Below are 14,336 nucleotides of genomic sequence, written 5' to 3'. Positions count from 1 at the left end.
AAGACTGTATCCTCTGAAGACTGTGCTGTGTGTGTGTGTGTGTGTTTATCTGTTGGGTTTTGTGTCTTTAGAAATGTGTAGGACACCCATTTAACAAGTCGCAAGTTGGACACAGTCCCTGTTGTCTATGGTTCATGCACCGAACATGAGGGAGTGTGTAATGGATCTCACACACACTCTACACAGGGAGATGATGGGAGAGCTCTTCAAGCACTTCACGAGTCAGGAAGTGCTAAATTGATGCCCCACACACACACACACACACACACACACACACACACACACACACACACACACACACAGCAGGTAAATGAGCTATTCCTAAGTAGCACTCAGCTTCTCTCTGTGTCTTTGTGTCTCTCTGATGTTATATCATTTCTCTCTCATTTATACTCAATTATATCATTTACACCACAGCGCAGCAGAATTCTCAACTCTGATTGGTCAGAAGGTGTTGATTCATTTTCTGTAACATCAGCTCTGACGGTAGGGTTAATGCGCTCGTTTGAATACTTCAGCGTTTCTATAGTGACAGCTCATATACAGGGCCTTGTGTAGCAGATGGAAAATGTTTTGTAAGAACCATTTCTTTAACATTTATGGAAGGAGTCTCCAGCGTCAGTGATTTGTAACAGAAGTAAAGCTGTACTGTTATTTTATTTTTTTGTATAAGTAGTGATATAATAGAGCCAGTAATCTTTAATAAAAGTGTGTGTGTGTGTGTTTTGGTGTGTGTTGCAGGGCAGCGAGGAGGGAGACGTGGACAAGAATAAGTGTTGCACGTTGTGTAACATGTCCTTCACCTCAGCCGTGGTTGCGCAGTCGCACTATCAGGGCAAGATCCACGCTAAGAGACTCAAACTAGTGCTGGGAGAGCAGCCTGGCATCACAGGAAAAGGTAAAACACACACACACACACACCACACACATACGCAGAGAGAGAGAGAGAGAAATGAAAATCTGGGGGAAATTATTACAACCTATTAAACCTACTGAGAAATTTGTCCTTATATCATTAGAATAAGTTCATGGTTGTTGTTGTTGTTGTTGTTGTTTTTTAGTAAATGCTATATTTCACAAAAACTCTGTTGTTTGCTGTGTTTTTACCAGAAGATTTCATATAAAATTCAATTCTTGTGGTATTCACAACTTTCTGATAACTCTGGCCTCACAAGTTGTTGCATCATGTTGACATTTCCCAGTATGGCGGATCCCACAGAAGTTTAGTTAGCGCTCAATGCTAAGCGCAATAATACTTTAATTTTAGTTGTTCTGAGTCTTTTTTTAGAAATGTAACAACACGTCTGAGGGAAATGTTGATATTTCCTATGATTTTGTATCATTTCTGTGTAGCAGCAGGGTTCTAAAACATTTAAACAGCATTTGAGCACTCCATTTGGAAATGACCAATGATTTTTTATGGCCTTTTTTTTTTAGCGTTTGTTAGCTCAGCTAGCTCAATTAGCGCAACAGAAGTGTGTGTGTGTGTGTATATATATATATATATGTGTGTGTGTGTGTGTTTGTGTGTGTTTGCTCTGAGATATGGGATGTCACTGGATGAAATCGATACACTCATCAGTGTCCGAACAATAAACTGCAAGTGTGTATGTGTGTATGTGTGTGTGAGAGAGAGAGAGAGATACTGAGAAAAGGTCATGAAAGCCACTAAACATTGTGTATGTGGATGAGAGATACGGCTATGCTATATAGATGTGTAAAAGAGTGTGTTTTGGTGAGTGTGTATATGTGCTTATACACCATTGTCTGTTTGTCAGTGTGTCCGATCAGGTCATTGTGGGTCATCCTTTCCACTGTGTGCTACCCTACATCGGGAATCGACCCACTCGGAGAAGTGTGTGTGTGTGTGTGTGTGTGTGTGTGTATTTCAGAGTTACTGGGCCTGAGAGAGGATGTAAGTAGAGCTTAAAAGAGCCACTCAACTGGAAGCTTTCACCCAGGCTAGTCTCTCTCTCTCTCTCTCTCTCTCTCTCTCTCTCTCTCTCTCTTTGTGTGTGTGAGAGAGAGAGAGAGAGAGAGAGAGAAATGTAGTGTTGCAGCCTTGAATGTGATATGGAAGTGGAAATCCACGTTCAGTGTAGTGTGTTCCATTTCTACTGTATCAACTGTACAAGTATAATTAGTACAGTTAGTATAGTTTATTTGTAATAGCACTGTATCTACTATACTAATATACAGGTTATACTTTTAATTAGCAATAATATTGTATCTACTATACTAATATACAGGTTATACTTTTAATTAGCAATAATACTGTATCTACTATACTAATATAGATTATACTTTTAACTAGCAATAATACCTTCTACTGTACTAATATAGATTATACTTTTAATTAGCAATAATGCTGTATCTACTGTACTAATATAGATTATACTTTTAATTAGCAATAATACTGTATCTACTATACTAATATAGATTATACTTTTAACTAGCAATAATGCTGTATCTACTGTACTATGTAGCTTATACTATTAAATGATAATATTGCATCTACTGTATTAAAATCGATTATGGTGTTAATTACTAATACTATGTCTACTGTATGAATATAAATCATACTGAAATTAGTGTGATTGTCTACTGATTGTCTGTTGTCTACTGAATGAATATAGATCATACATTGTAAAAAAAAGACTAAATATGGCAAAATCTGCCCATCTTTGGAATGTAGAAGCAAGTTTAGATATAACAATGTATTTCATAATGATCTTAAGCAAATATGCACATATTCAGTAATGTACACATGTTTAATTGCTCAGCATGCAAGTAAAAAACTGGTGAGCCTGAGCATTCCTGTAGCAGTTGTTCCTCTAGCTAACTTGCATGAAGAGAAACGGTGTGTGTTAGATAACTGTGTGGACGGAGTAATTTGAAAGTTGCAAACTCCCTGCTTCATTAAGATGTCCTGAAATGGGCACCTTACCATAGCCGCAAAAAGACGTCTAAATGTCCCGGCTTGAATATAGAATGGCTCTTGGAGATTGGTTGCTTCTCGAAAGCACGACTTTCCTGTGTGATGTGTGTTGCTAATGCACTCAGAGGAACATCAGTGCAGATCAATATCAATCACTGCACGAAGCGTATTAGAGAGGCGGCGGAGGCTGACCTCTGATATCTGACCTCTGATCTCAGGTTCAGTGTGGGATATTGGGAGAACATGTAGGTCACGACTTTTGTTGTTTCTTTATTCCAAACGTAACTGATTTAATGTAGCTCTCTGTGTGTTGTGCAAGGAATAGAAAGGAGATTAGTCAGTGACGAGAAGTAGAGTTACCTCGTCTAAGTTGTTTATTTTCCAATTACAACACACCCCTAAGTATTTTATTCATCTTATACCATCAATTTACCAGCAAGTTTTTATTCATTAAAGGATGACATATACTTTTTATCCCTTTATAGTTATATTTAATGGTGTGGAATGTCTGTGAAACAAGTTAGCTCCTGTTATTGTTGTCACAAATTCCCGCTCACTACCACACAATGCGTTTCCCAGTGCGGCAAGTGCTACTCTTTTTTGTTTTGAATTCATCTCATGTGCTATTGTTTGTTTGTTTGGTATTGTTTGCAATCCTGTCTCTGCCCCTTGTCTTATCATTGGTTTGTTGCCCTAATGTGTGCACCTGTCCTGAGTCCAGTTCTTGATTAGTTTGATTATTTGTATCCTTGTAAAATCCTGTGTATTTTTTTTTTTTTTTTTTTTACCGGTATTGATTTCAGATTGCCCATAGTAAATACCATGCTGTGTTTAAGGACTTGAGTTATGTTGTGGAACTATAAATAATCGTTCCCTCACCAGTCTCTCTTTTTTTCTCTTTCTTGAAATAAGTCAGACAAAATTGCAGCTTGTCATGTTACTGAGAAACCGCAAAACGTAAACTCCTGACACTGGAGACTCCTTCCATAAATGTTACATAAACATCTCTTTAGAGATAATGTCACCATGTCAGTGATTACACACGTTTTTGTTTTTAATCAGTTTATGTTGAGTGTCTGCCATAAAGTTTGATACAGTAAATTATAATGATTATATTGTATATTAGAAGCTGTTTTTGGGCAACTTTCGAAATATTCAAGTTCGTTTGTTCACCAGCTTCTTTTGTTTGTTCAGTAGATGCAGCAAGCTTTAGCGAGACTGTTGAAATGAAGGGACAACTGCACCTCCAAATGGGAGCACAGAGGAAGAATAAATAACTCGCAGATTCATAAATGACTTTGAAAAACAGGGAAAGGATGTGGAACGCTTCACTGCACAATTTTTTGATGATTTCCATTCGATCATGTTTGGACGTTTAAAATGTTGGTTTTTAAGGGCCTTGAGTACGAAACGCATCCTCCGGCACATTTCACACGTCAATTTTACAAAATGGTTTTCATAAACTTTTATAAGCGAAAAATGACACTGCCAGACTTCAAAAGCGGAGAATTTGCATTTCTCAACTTGCGGAAGGAAAAAAGAAAGTTTACAACGTAGAGACAAATCAAAACCTCAGAAATGAAGAAATATATTCTGGATAATAAAATCCTATCTCATTTTATAGGAAGTCATTATTATGTGCTTCACAATCCACCGGGTGCCTCATTTGTCTGCTGGAAGTCTCCGGAAAGTCGACTTTCTCTTCCTGAGCCTCCTGATTGCCTGAAGTGTCACTCGGCGTTTACCTGGAGCTTTTCTGCAACTTCCTCTCGCTTAAAGAGACTCATTAAATTTACAAATCCCTGACATGCAGGTGTCACTGGATGATTATTTTATTTGTCAGAATGTGGAGAGCAGAGGGGGAAAAAACATCTTCTTCCAGAAAGTCATGCAGAGGCCAAGACGCTGTTAGGTTTTTTTAGCATTTTCCATATCCGGGAAAGTTTTAGGTAAAATTGTACCAATTCCCACTGCGAGAGAGAGATTGTCTGTAAGTGACAGGTGAATGTTTGTACAGGATTGATTTTTTTTTTCTCCTTTTGATTGACATTTAATCATGGAGTTCGCTTTGAAGCCTCCATCATTAGCAGACTCTCCTCTGTCCTTGAACATATGGTTGGAAAGTTTCATTTAGATTTAATCTCAGCTGTTCTTTCCTCAGCTCTAATCCTGTTCCCTAAAATATATATAGCTCCAGAGTTTGCTAAGTGCTTTCAAAGTGCTTTTTGTGCACAAGGAGCCTCAGCGTGAGTTCTTCAGCCAGCAGAGAGATGGATGATAATACCTCTCAGGCATCCAGAAGCAATGGGTCTTTCGCTCCCATCTGCCGGGGAGTTGGGGAGAAAGCAGCATGTTGCTAACGATGGCTGCCGTTTTAGGATATTATTTATTGGGATCTTCATTCATCTACCTGAATCCTTGCCTAGACAGTTATGAGTAAAACCGAAAACTTGGATTTGAAATAGCAAGAAAGTCCAAACTGCTTGAATATTAATCTATAAGTAAGGAATAAAACACGGCAGAGTGTGCTGTTATAGGAACGTAATTAACGATATGTAGTGTGATGAACCAGAGTTACTGCTTCCACGCCAAACTTGATTACTTTATTATAACAGAATGTCCCGAAGTCTTTTATTCCTCTCATAATATGGAGGAATATGTTTTTTTAAACTTACTAAATAACACGTCATATCATGCTGACACCGGAGACTCCGTCTGACCAATCAGATTCATTTACATTTACATTTATGGCATTTGGCAGACGCCTTTATCCGGAGCGTCTTAAAAAAGATTCATTGGTTTAAATGGAAATATTTGGGACACAGTGAAAAGTACAACAGTTGCTAAGTATTGAACAGAACTGAAATGGTTAAACATAGCTGCTAAACAAATGGCGGCGTCCTTCCCCCTGCTGACCGTAAGGACATTAGCAAAAACTGATTGGATACTAATGGATCCTTGAGCGCCAGAGGAGTCTCCGTGCAAAGAAAGGGAACTTAATTTGGGACCTCTGAAGGGCCATTAAGGCAGAAGTGAAGCTCTTATAATTCCATTGGGTGAGACAGTAGAGGAGAGAGAAGACAGCGATGATGACAAATAACGCCGGCCAGATCCGCTGCCCACGAATAGCACTTGTTTTGGAAGGTTTTAGGGATTTACACCTACCAAATTTGCAACAAACAACTGCTTGCTAATGTATCCACGTTTCTGAGAATATCTAAACTGTTCCTAGAAATATTATGCATCTTATAACCAATTAGGGCTCGGGGATATAAGAAATAAATGATAACAGCAAGTCACTGAAGTGATGTATTCCACTTAATCCACAGCAACTTGCCAATGCTAACTTTTTTTAATTTATTTATCAAAGAGTGACACACACTTCTATGCATTTATAGTTATGTAATGTTGCAGAACGTCCACAAAACAAGTTCCTGGTGTCACTTACGTTACAGCAGATATAACCAGTCGTTCCCTCACCGTCTTCGCTTTCTCCTCTCATTTTGGAAAGGAAAACAGGATAAAATAAAGGAAGCCATCCGTATAAACAGCTCGTGAAATAGGCTAATATCATCCATCCATTTTCTGTACCGCTTATCCGAGACAGGGTCGCAGGGAGCCTATCCCAGGGGACTTGGGACACAAGGCAGGGGACACCCTGGATGGGGGGCCAATCCATCGCAGGGCATAATCGCACACACATTCACACAATTTAGAGATGCCAGTCAGCCTACAGTGCATGGCTTTGGACTTTTTCTTACCTGAAGAAAACCCTCGAAGCCTCGGAGAACATGCAAACTCCACGCACACAGGGCGTAGGCGGGAATCGAACCCCCATCCCTGGAGGCAAACATGCTAACCACTAAGTCACCATGCCTCCCAAGCTAATAGTATGCAAAATTGTATTTTATTAACATGTGCTCATCCTGCAACTTAAAGTGAAGCAACTGCAGTTTACTAAATCATGCAGATCTAGTGTAGGCTACAAATATATACATTAGCAAAGGCAGCAGAAAGCTTAAATATTGGCTAAAATTGTCTTAAAAGTTGGCTAATTATAAAATTTATTTGTGAGGCAATGACTTATTCCTTAATAAGTATAAAATTGAATTCAGCTAAAACTGAACAAAGCGATTTTAGTGTAAACTTTCAGTACAAGGGAATCACGGAAATTTAGCCATGTTCTTCCACATCTTTACTTGGACCTTAAGAAGCTTATAAATAGCGTTTACATTTCACGGTATATCAGAAGCCATAGTGACCGAATTCATTGTTTCACAGACCGAATTCATTGTTTCTCGTGTCCAGATTCTGGAAGGAAACTTCTAGATCTCAGTGATGTTTGAAGAATGAACACTCTGTATTGACCATACTTCCTCAATCATCTCCATGTTTATCATTTTTGGTGTTTCCTTCCCTGAAGGTTGTCAGCATTTTTTTTTAGCCTGTGGTGGCTAGTGATGAAATTGACATTTAGCTTTTAATTTAACAGTTGGTCTTGCATCAGTGTGAGATTACTCATCAAACCCGGTAAGCCTGGTGTAACAGCATCCTCCAAATGGCTACAGGGCAGTTCTCAAAGCTCTCATTCAACAGACTCTGGATTTTTTACATTTTTTATAATGATAATTATCTCAATTTTTATAGGTTTCATTATCATCATGGTATTGACCAAAGCATTAAGTGTCTCATTTAGAGCTTTAAGGTACATAAATTTTTACTTTAAAGGTAAAAAATGCATACTAATGGTACAAAAGTATACCCTTGAGGATACCATGCCAGTAACTAAACCCTTTTTTCTGAGACTGTCATCTGAATTGTATGACAGAAGTCACGAACTTCTAGTGTAATTGTGAACGTTTTTCCACTCATTCTCTTCATACAATAGCAATATTGTGTGTGGCGGATATTGAAGAATGTTATAGCAATTACTGGCACAAATCCGCACACCATAAAATGGATTTATGGCAGTTTCAAAGTGTAGAAAATAAAAGACCAAACATTTTCACACACAACCCAGACAAAACCCATCAAGCACAAGCAAACACCTCAGATAAATCATCAGCGTGGAGTTTGAACTCCTGTCGCAGTCTGAAGGATGACATAGACTTGACACACAGTTCAAACTCATTTCTGCACACAGTGCCACATCCTGGATACGCTGATTGATAAACGCCCTCCTCATTCCCTTCTCTCGCCTAATAAAACAAAAACGAAGAGAAAGATTTCATCCTCTCCATAAAAAAAAACATGGTGGGCTCAGATTTTTTTTTTGTTTTTTGGAAACACTGGTCTCTCCCCCTTATTTTCTGAGTGATAGATGTTTTCTCCTAAAAAAGCTATGCATCAGCCATGCTTTATTGCTAGCTCATGCTGCTCTTCCTGCTATTAAAAAATGGAAGTGACACTGAGTGCAATTATCGACGTTACTCAAACACAATTCTGATACTGAGCTACATGTTTAGATTGCATTTAAGACATTGAAAAATAATGCAACACAAAATGGCATTACAATAAGGTCATCTAACCAGGGTTTATTTTTTCTGGGAACTTTGTATCTGTGTTTGTTTTTTCGCACATCGGAAAAAGGTTAATAGAGAACGTCCATCACACCATGCTAATTTCCAAACTCTTCCCATGTTCTCTTCTCTGTGTTTTCTGGTTCTTCAGTGGTGCATAGCAGAGCGCCATTTTTCATTTTGCCTTCACATTTCATTGTTTTATAGTAAGGAATAAAACACTCGGAGGCATGCTGTTATAGTGAAATAATCAATGACATGGTATTGTTAGGTAACAAGTTATATTCGTCTCATACCACAGAAATTTGCCAACGATTACGATTTTTTTCATCAAACAGCAATGCGTTGTACTTTTTGTCCATTTATAGTTACATTTTAATGTTGTGAAACGTCAGCGAAACAAGTTCATTCCTGTTATCATTCATATTATAGCAGTTCTAATATAACGAGTAACTAGAAAGCACAATGCCATCTGTCCTGAAGACGTTCTCGTGACAGAAAACAAAAAAAGATAAAAACGATAACATATTAGAATGAGCACAGAGCCATGCTGTTGCATAAAATTAATCAACGCCTTCTGACTCCGAGAAATAAATGGAGCTATGATATAAAATAATATATTTCACATGCAGTTCCAGTCACCCCCAAACAAACAAGCCATCACCATCTTAAAGTCTTTAATAATTAAATTGAATTCAGTGCATCTAGGCAATCTGGAAACAGCAGCTGCATGAATACCTTGGCATAAAAGGAAGAAGCAAATATGTGCCAATTTTTGATGAAATTATCTTCTATTGAAATGAATCACTTTGCTTTCATTCCGTTCTGTTACATTGTCACGCTCCACCAAAGGCGGTAAGCCATGTTTCCCTCTTGACTCTTGAGTTAATTCACTTTCAGAATTCATCGTCATCTCATTCGCAGCAGTTAATTACCCGAATTAAATTTTGCCCAAACCGTGAGCGCGTCATTTCAAAGTCTTAAGAACAATGGCAAGGGGGAAAAAAAATGCTGTAAAAAAACAACAGACGGAAGAAAGAAATCGCAGCTCTTGGCACGGTGCGATTATCTCAGTGGGATGAAAGGATATTTCTGCGTGCCTGCTGTTTACGGTCGTGTCCCAGATTCTGTGCTCATGCTGATAAATGAAAGCATTGTAGTAATCAGCCTGGGTATTGTCTACGTGATGATGAAAAAAATAAACATTAGCTTTGCTTCTCTAGTGATGTTGAATGACATCAAAGTCTCAAATTTGCTGATAAATTCCATTTGAGTCTATTGGCTTGTAATGATAAACATATGAAAATCGCTAAGCCAGTTAGCTTTCTAATGCTTATTACTGGGGGGTCATTTGAGAGTTTGTTTTTTTTTTTCATGCTCTGTTTTAATGTGAGACAAAATGGCATCTTACTGAGAGTTCTGTATCATGGAAGACATACCATCATTCTGCAAATGTATCCAAGTATGACTCTTCATGCAACACCGAGATCTGGGGGAAAGAAACAACTACAAGATTGAGCATTAGAACCGAATTTATGCGTTTTCATGGCTTGGTGATTCGTACCAGCACATGGCCAGTCATACACAGTCATACACACAAAAGATAAGCGAGCAGAAATAAGCAGATTAGGGTTCAAGTTTTTTCACCCCCGATTGTCAGGCATTCTTGCTTATGCGACAGATTAAGGCAAGACCTCATTATTTCCAGGCCTGTGGCAATGCTGCAGATGGCAAAATCAGGCTGAAGGATCCATCTCGACACAATTCCTAGTAATTGCTAGATTCTTCTCTAACTTGAAAGGAAACGGGAAGGGAAACAGGAAGGCAAGGGAAGGGAAGGGAAGGAAAAAGAAAGGAATGGACTCCCAAAAAATGGAATTGTTATTCAACCACATTCCTAAAAGATGACGTACTTTTCTGTCCTCCAGAAGAGATGAGTGGAGAGGAAAGGAAGAGAAAAAACATAAAAGCTCTCCAACCTCATCCTTAACGATTACTGACACTTTTTCATTCTTTCTGTCCTTCAGAGGTGGCACCCAGTCCAGTTAAAATGCCATCTGAAAGCTGGCCACAGCTGAATGGGGATTCAGATCGCTACTGCCAGCTGTGCCACGCGTGGTTCAACAACCCGGGCATGGCGCGACAACACTATGATGGCAAGAAGCACAAGAAGAACGCAGCACGTGCCGACCTGCTGGAGCAGTTGGGCAAGACACTGGACATGGGTGAAATGAAAGGTAATGCTGGAATTTCACACGTTCCTCCGGGTTCTCTGGTTTCTTCCCACCACCCAGAAACATGCCAGTAGGTGGATTGGCTACACAAAACTGCCACTAGTTTTAAATTAGTGTATGCAGAGTGCCCTGCAATGGACTGGCATTCCGTCAAGTGTGTATTCCCACCTCATTCTCCAAGTGTTCCCAAGATCTGGATCCAGAATGAATAAAAAAGAAACAAAAATATGATCTGTAATCATTTCTGAGAGTAAGCAAAAGTACTGTTATGTTACTAGAATATTTTCCAAAAAAAAAAAAAAGAGTCACAACCATCATTCATTGAGATTAGAGCTTTTTTTGGTGTCTTCTCATTATAGGTGAGTAAATATGTTAAGCAAATTGTCTGTAATATTATAAACATGTGTTACTGTTATATTTGATATATGACCAAGTAAAGTTTGTTAGCATGATAAAATAAACTTAGTGTACGCAAAGCCGCTTATCTGTATGCTTAGCTGGAGTGTTTATTAAAGCAGTGCTGGTTCCCGGCTTCAGTGAGCTTTTAACATTTTGCATCACATAAATTGCCTCGCATTTAAATACTTGCCAGGGAAAAAAACTAAGACACGAAACACAGGCTGTGTTCTACAATACAGCACTGTCAAGGGTGCAAACACAACAGACTTGTAAAGAGGTGATTACCCTCTACAAGTTAAAGTACTTGCATATTTTGTCTGTGAGCTGTGAAAATAACCAAAATGCACATCTCTATCTTCTACCAGCATGTACATACAGACTAGAGGTTAAGGGGCTTAGGAACTATTAAGCTGAAGAACCATGATAAATTTCACTGTACTATATTGTATATGTGACATAAAGGTTTCTTCCTCTTCTTAAAATAATTCATAATTGAAGGAGCATTTAAGAAGCTGGTGTTTTTGGGATGCTGGCATGGATCCTGATCTCATGACAAGTGTGTAGGACCAACAGAACATTCACTGGATTCCGTGTAAATTGAAAGAAAATGTACAACATCTAAGTCCCCAAAACCTTAACTGGTAACAGTGCTCCATAGGTTCTTGTGTTTAAACATGTTTAAACATTTGGCTGGAAATGAAAAAGACCTGAAGTGATGTGATTGGGTGTAAAATGGCTAATCTAGTTACAATAAGATCACTTGAATTGTGGTGTTGAGAAATGGCTGGGACAGTTGGATACGACCTTGAGATGTCCTTGAGCCCAGTTAAGACAAGGTAACATATTCAAAAGAGGTACAAAAGGCTATATCCATAGAAACATTTGAAGTTTATAGTCGAAGGCCAAGGCAAGTGGACTTGCTGATGAGGTTCCTCTGATGGGGAGGAAATGTCCTTGGATCAGTGGCCTTTTATGACAATTTTCTGGGTATAAACTAAACTACATTTCTAATGATGATTCATCACTTAAAATTCTTTTCTCTACCCTGACCAGACCTTATCTCTGTCTGGGAATGGGTCCAAAAACTGTAGTCGTATTGACCTACCTTTCTACCAATGCACAAAGATTTTCACAAGGAGTCCTGTAAAGTTGAGTGGCGCCATCATTACATCCCAAAATGCCCCTTGCCAGTGTCAGCTCATTTTGACGAAATGGGGGATCAAGCCAGTTTCTAAAAGCTTGTGCATTTACTCAACTAATACTGTATCAATCATAATTTCCAAACCCACTCATCTGATAATGAGAGGTTCTGCTTCAACAGAGCATATAAATGGTCTGCAATCAATTCTTAAAGTACTCAGTAATATATCAACTTCTAATTGTAAAATTTCACGTTTGATATTTAATTGTATATTTTGATCATACAGTCCACTCCAGATTTATTGGCACTCTCCAAGAAAATTAATGGAAGCTACTGAGAAAAAAGATTAACACATGGTGATTCAAAAGTTCCACTGAAATTATAGAATTATTTAATTCTTCCAAAGTTAATGTAATAGCTAATCATTTTTAAATGTAGATATTTTGTTTCAAAAATGTGCAAAAATATACGTTGTATATCTAAAATAAATGTAGTAAAAATAAATGCAAAAAACTGTCACCTGTTGTTGTGACTATTGTGGTTAAGTGGCTATAATTTGTGGCTATTTTCTGTTTCTCTGAAACTCATCCATCATTGGGGAAAAAAAAAATAGATTTCAACACAAATGAGGCAGATAGTTGTATAGACGTGAATTATTAAGGATTTGGTGTGGGTTTGCGACTGCTGGGCCACGGGCTCTTGGGAAGTTTAATAGCATTGTGAATTCCGATAAGTACCTGTTTCAGCCCAAGACCTGGTTGCCTCTTCCAGGAGGTTCAAACAAAATAATGACTCCAAACATACACCAAAATCATCACAGAACTGGTTGCTGGAACTCAAAATCTATGTTTGGCAATAAGCAGGCATAGTCTCTGGATTTGAACCCTAGTGAAACCACGTGGCCTCCAGATGCACAAAAACTGAGGAATATCATGGAGCTTGAAATGTTCTGCATAAACGAATGGTCAGAGGTCCCTCTACAAATGTTCCCAATCTTGGTAGACATTGCAGGAAGAGACAGTGGTTAGGTGGGAAGACCTACAATAACCTTGTGTGATGCTCTGGTCAACCTTTTCCTACACTTTTTTTTTTTTTTTTTGAAAAAATATTACTCAAATATGATGTTACTGAATAGGCCATAACTAGCTTTGAGGACACTTGGTATTTTCAGATCTTTTCTTTGGTATATACAAGGGGTTTTACAGTAACCACCAGGCGCTTGTGGGGAAAAAACTTCTGTTTGTCTGTTTTAGTGAAAATGTACACACTAGAGAAGTCTCCACGCACACTTTATTATAAAAAAAATTTTGATTCTGTTTTATAGCCCTGTATGTCAATGAATGTTTTATGAGCTAATGTGAAGAATGTTGGACTAACATCCATCCCTGAATAATGCATATTGGAGATTTGAGAATTTATTCATTGCAAACAAATCAAATGTCTTGTGGTAAATGCAGACTCTCCCTCTCTTTCCTTCCAAATAAGAAAGTCTGTGTTTGCCTCGGCTTGCTGTTTGTTAAAGTCATGCGGCCGTTTCCTCGGGCTGTAAATGTCAGCATGGCCCTAATGAGGGAGCCTCGCCATCGCAATTATCAATTAGTAATGATGTTGCAAATCATTATAACCTTTAAAAGGAGAGAGAAACAATGGTGTGACGGCTGAGCAGCTCCAGTAGAAGGCTGCGACGGGGTTGTGTAATTTGTCGGATTGCTGGAGGCAGTCTCATCTTTCACACAATGAGCGTACAGTCAGCTGCAAGATCAGCTTGTTCTCGCTCATTGTCTCTCTCGCCATCCTTCTCAGCGTCTGTATTTTTTTCTCTCCTGCCCATCCTCAGCCCTGCAGTGTCCTTTCAGTGTTTTGAAGGAGGTACTTCTGAGCAAAGGAAAGATGGAAGAAGACTTTGAAGATGATGAAATATTCATAGTTTTTCAATGGAGTGGCTCACCCTTGAGTTGGTTTTTTTTTTTGGTTGTTTGTTTGTGTTTATGTGTGTGTGTTTCTCTGTGGGTGTTGCTCAGCTTTGATTCCCACCTATCTCTCTCTTTCCAGTTCCTCAAAGGTTTGCACTGCAGTTAGTTTTGCTCCCTGGCTTTCAAAAGGAC

At 38.6% G+C, this 14,336-nt stretch overlaps 1 protein-coding gene across 1 annotated transcript in view; it reads left to right on the top strand.

Moving 5' to 3' along the window:
• zmat4a (zinc finger, matrin-type 4a) overlaps positions 1 to 14,336 on the top strand; it is a 62,954-nt gene that overhangs the window by 30,512 nt on the left and 18,106 nt on the right. The window contains exons 4-5 of the mRNA XM_026939656.3: positions 742 to 898; positions 10,485 to 10,694. Coding sequence (XP_026795457.1) covers positions 742 to 898; positions 10,485 to 10,694 — 367 coding nt within the window. The remainder of the gene's footprint in view (positions 1 to 741; positions 899 to 10,484; positions 10,695 to 14,336) is intronic.

The sequence above is a fragment of the Pangasianodon hypophthalmus genome, chromosome 24, assembly GCF_027358585.1.
Source record: "Pangasianodon hypophthalmus isolate fPanHyp1 chromosome 24, fPanHyp1.pri, whole genome shotgun sequence".
NCBI classification, from domain to species: domain Eukaryota; kingdom Metazoa; phylum Chordata; class Actinopteri; order Siluriformes; family Pangasiidae; genus Pangasianodon; species Pangasianodon hypophthalmus.
The sequence above is the reverse complement of the archived record's forward strand: the minus strand, read 5'-3'. Positions and strand labels throughout refer to the sequence as shown.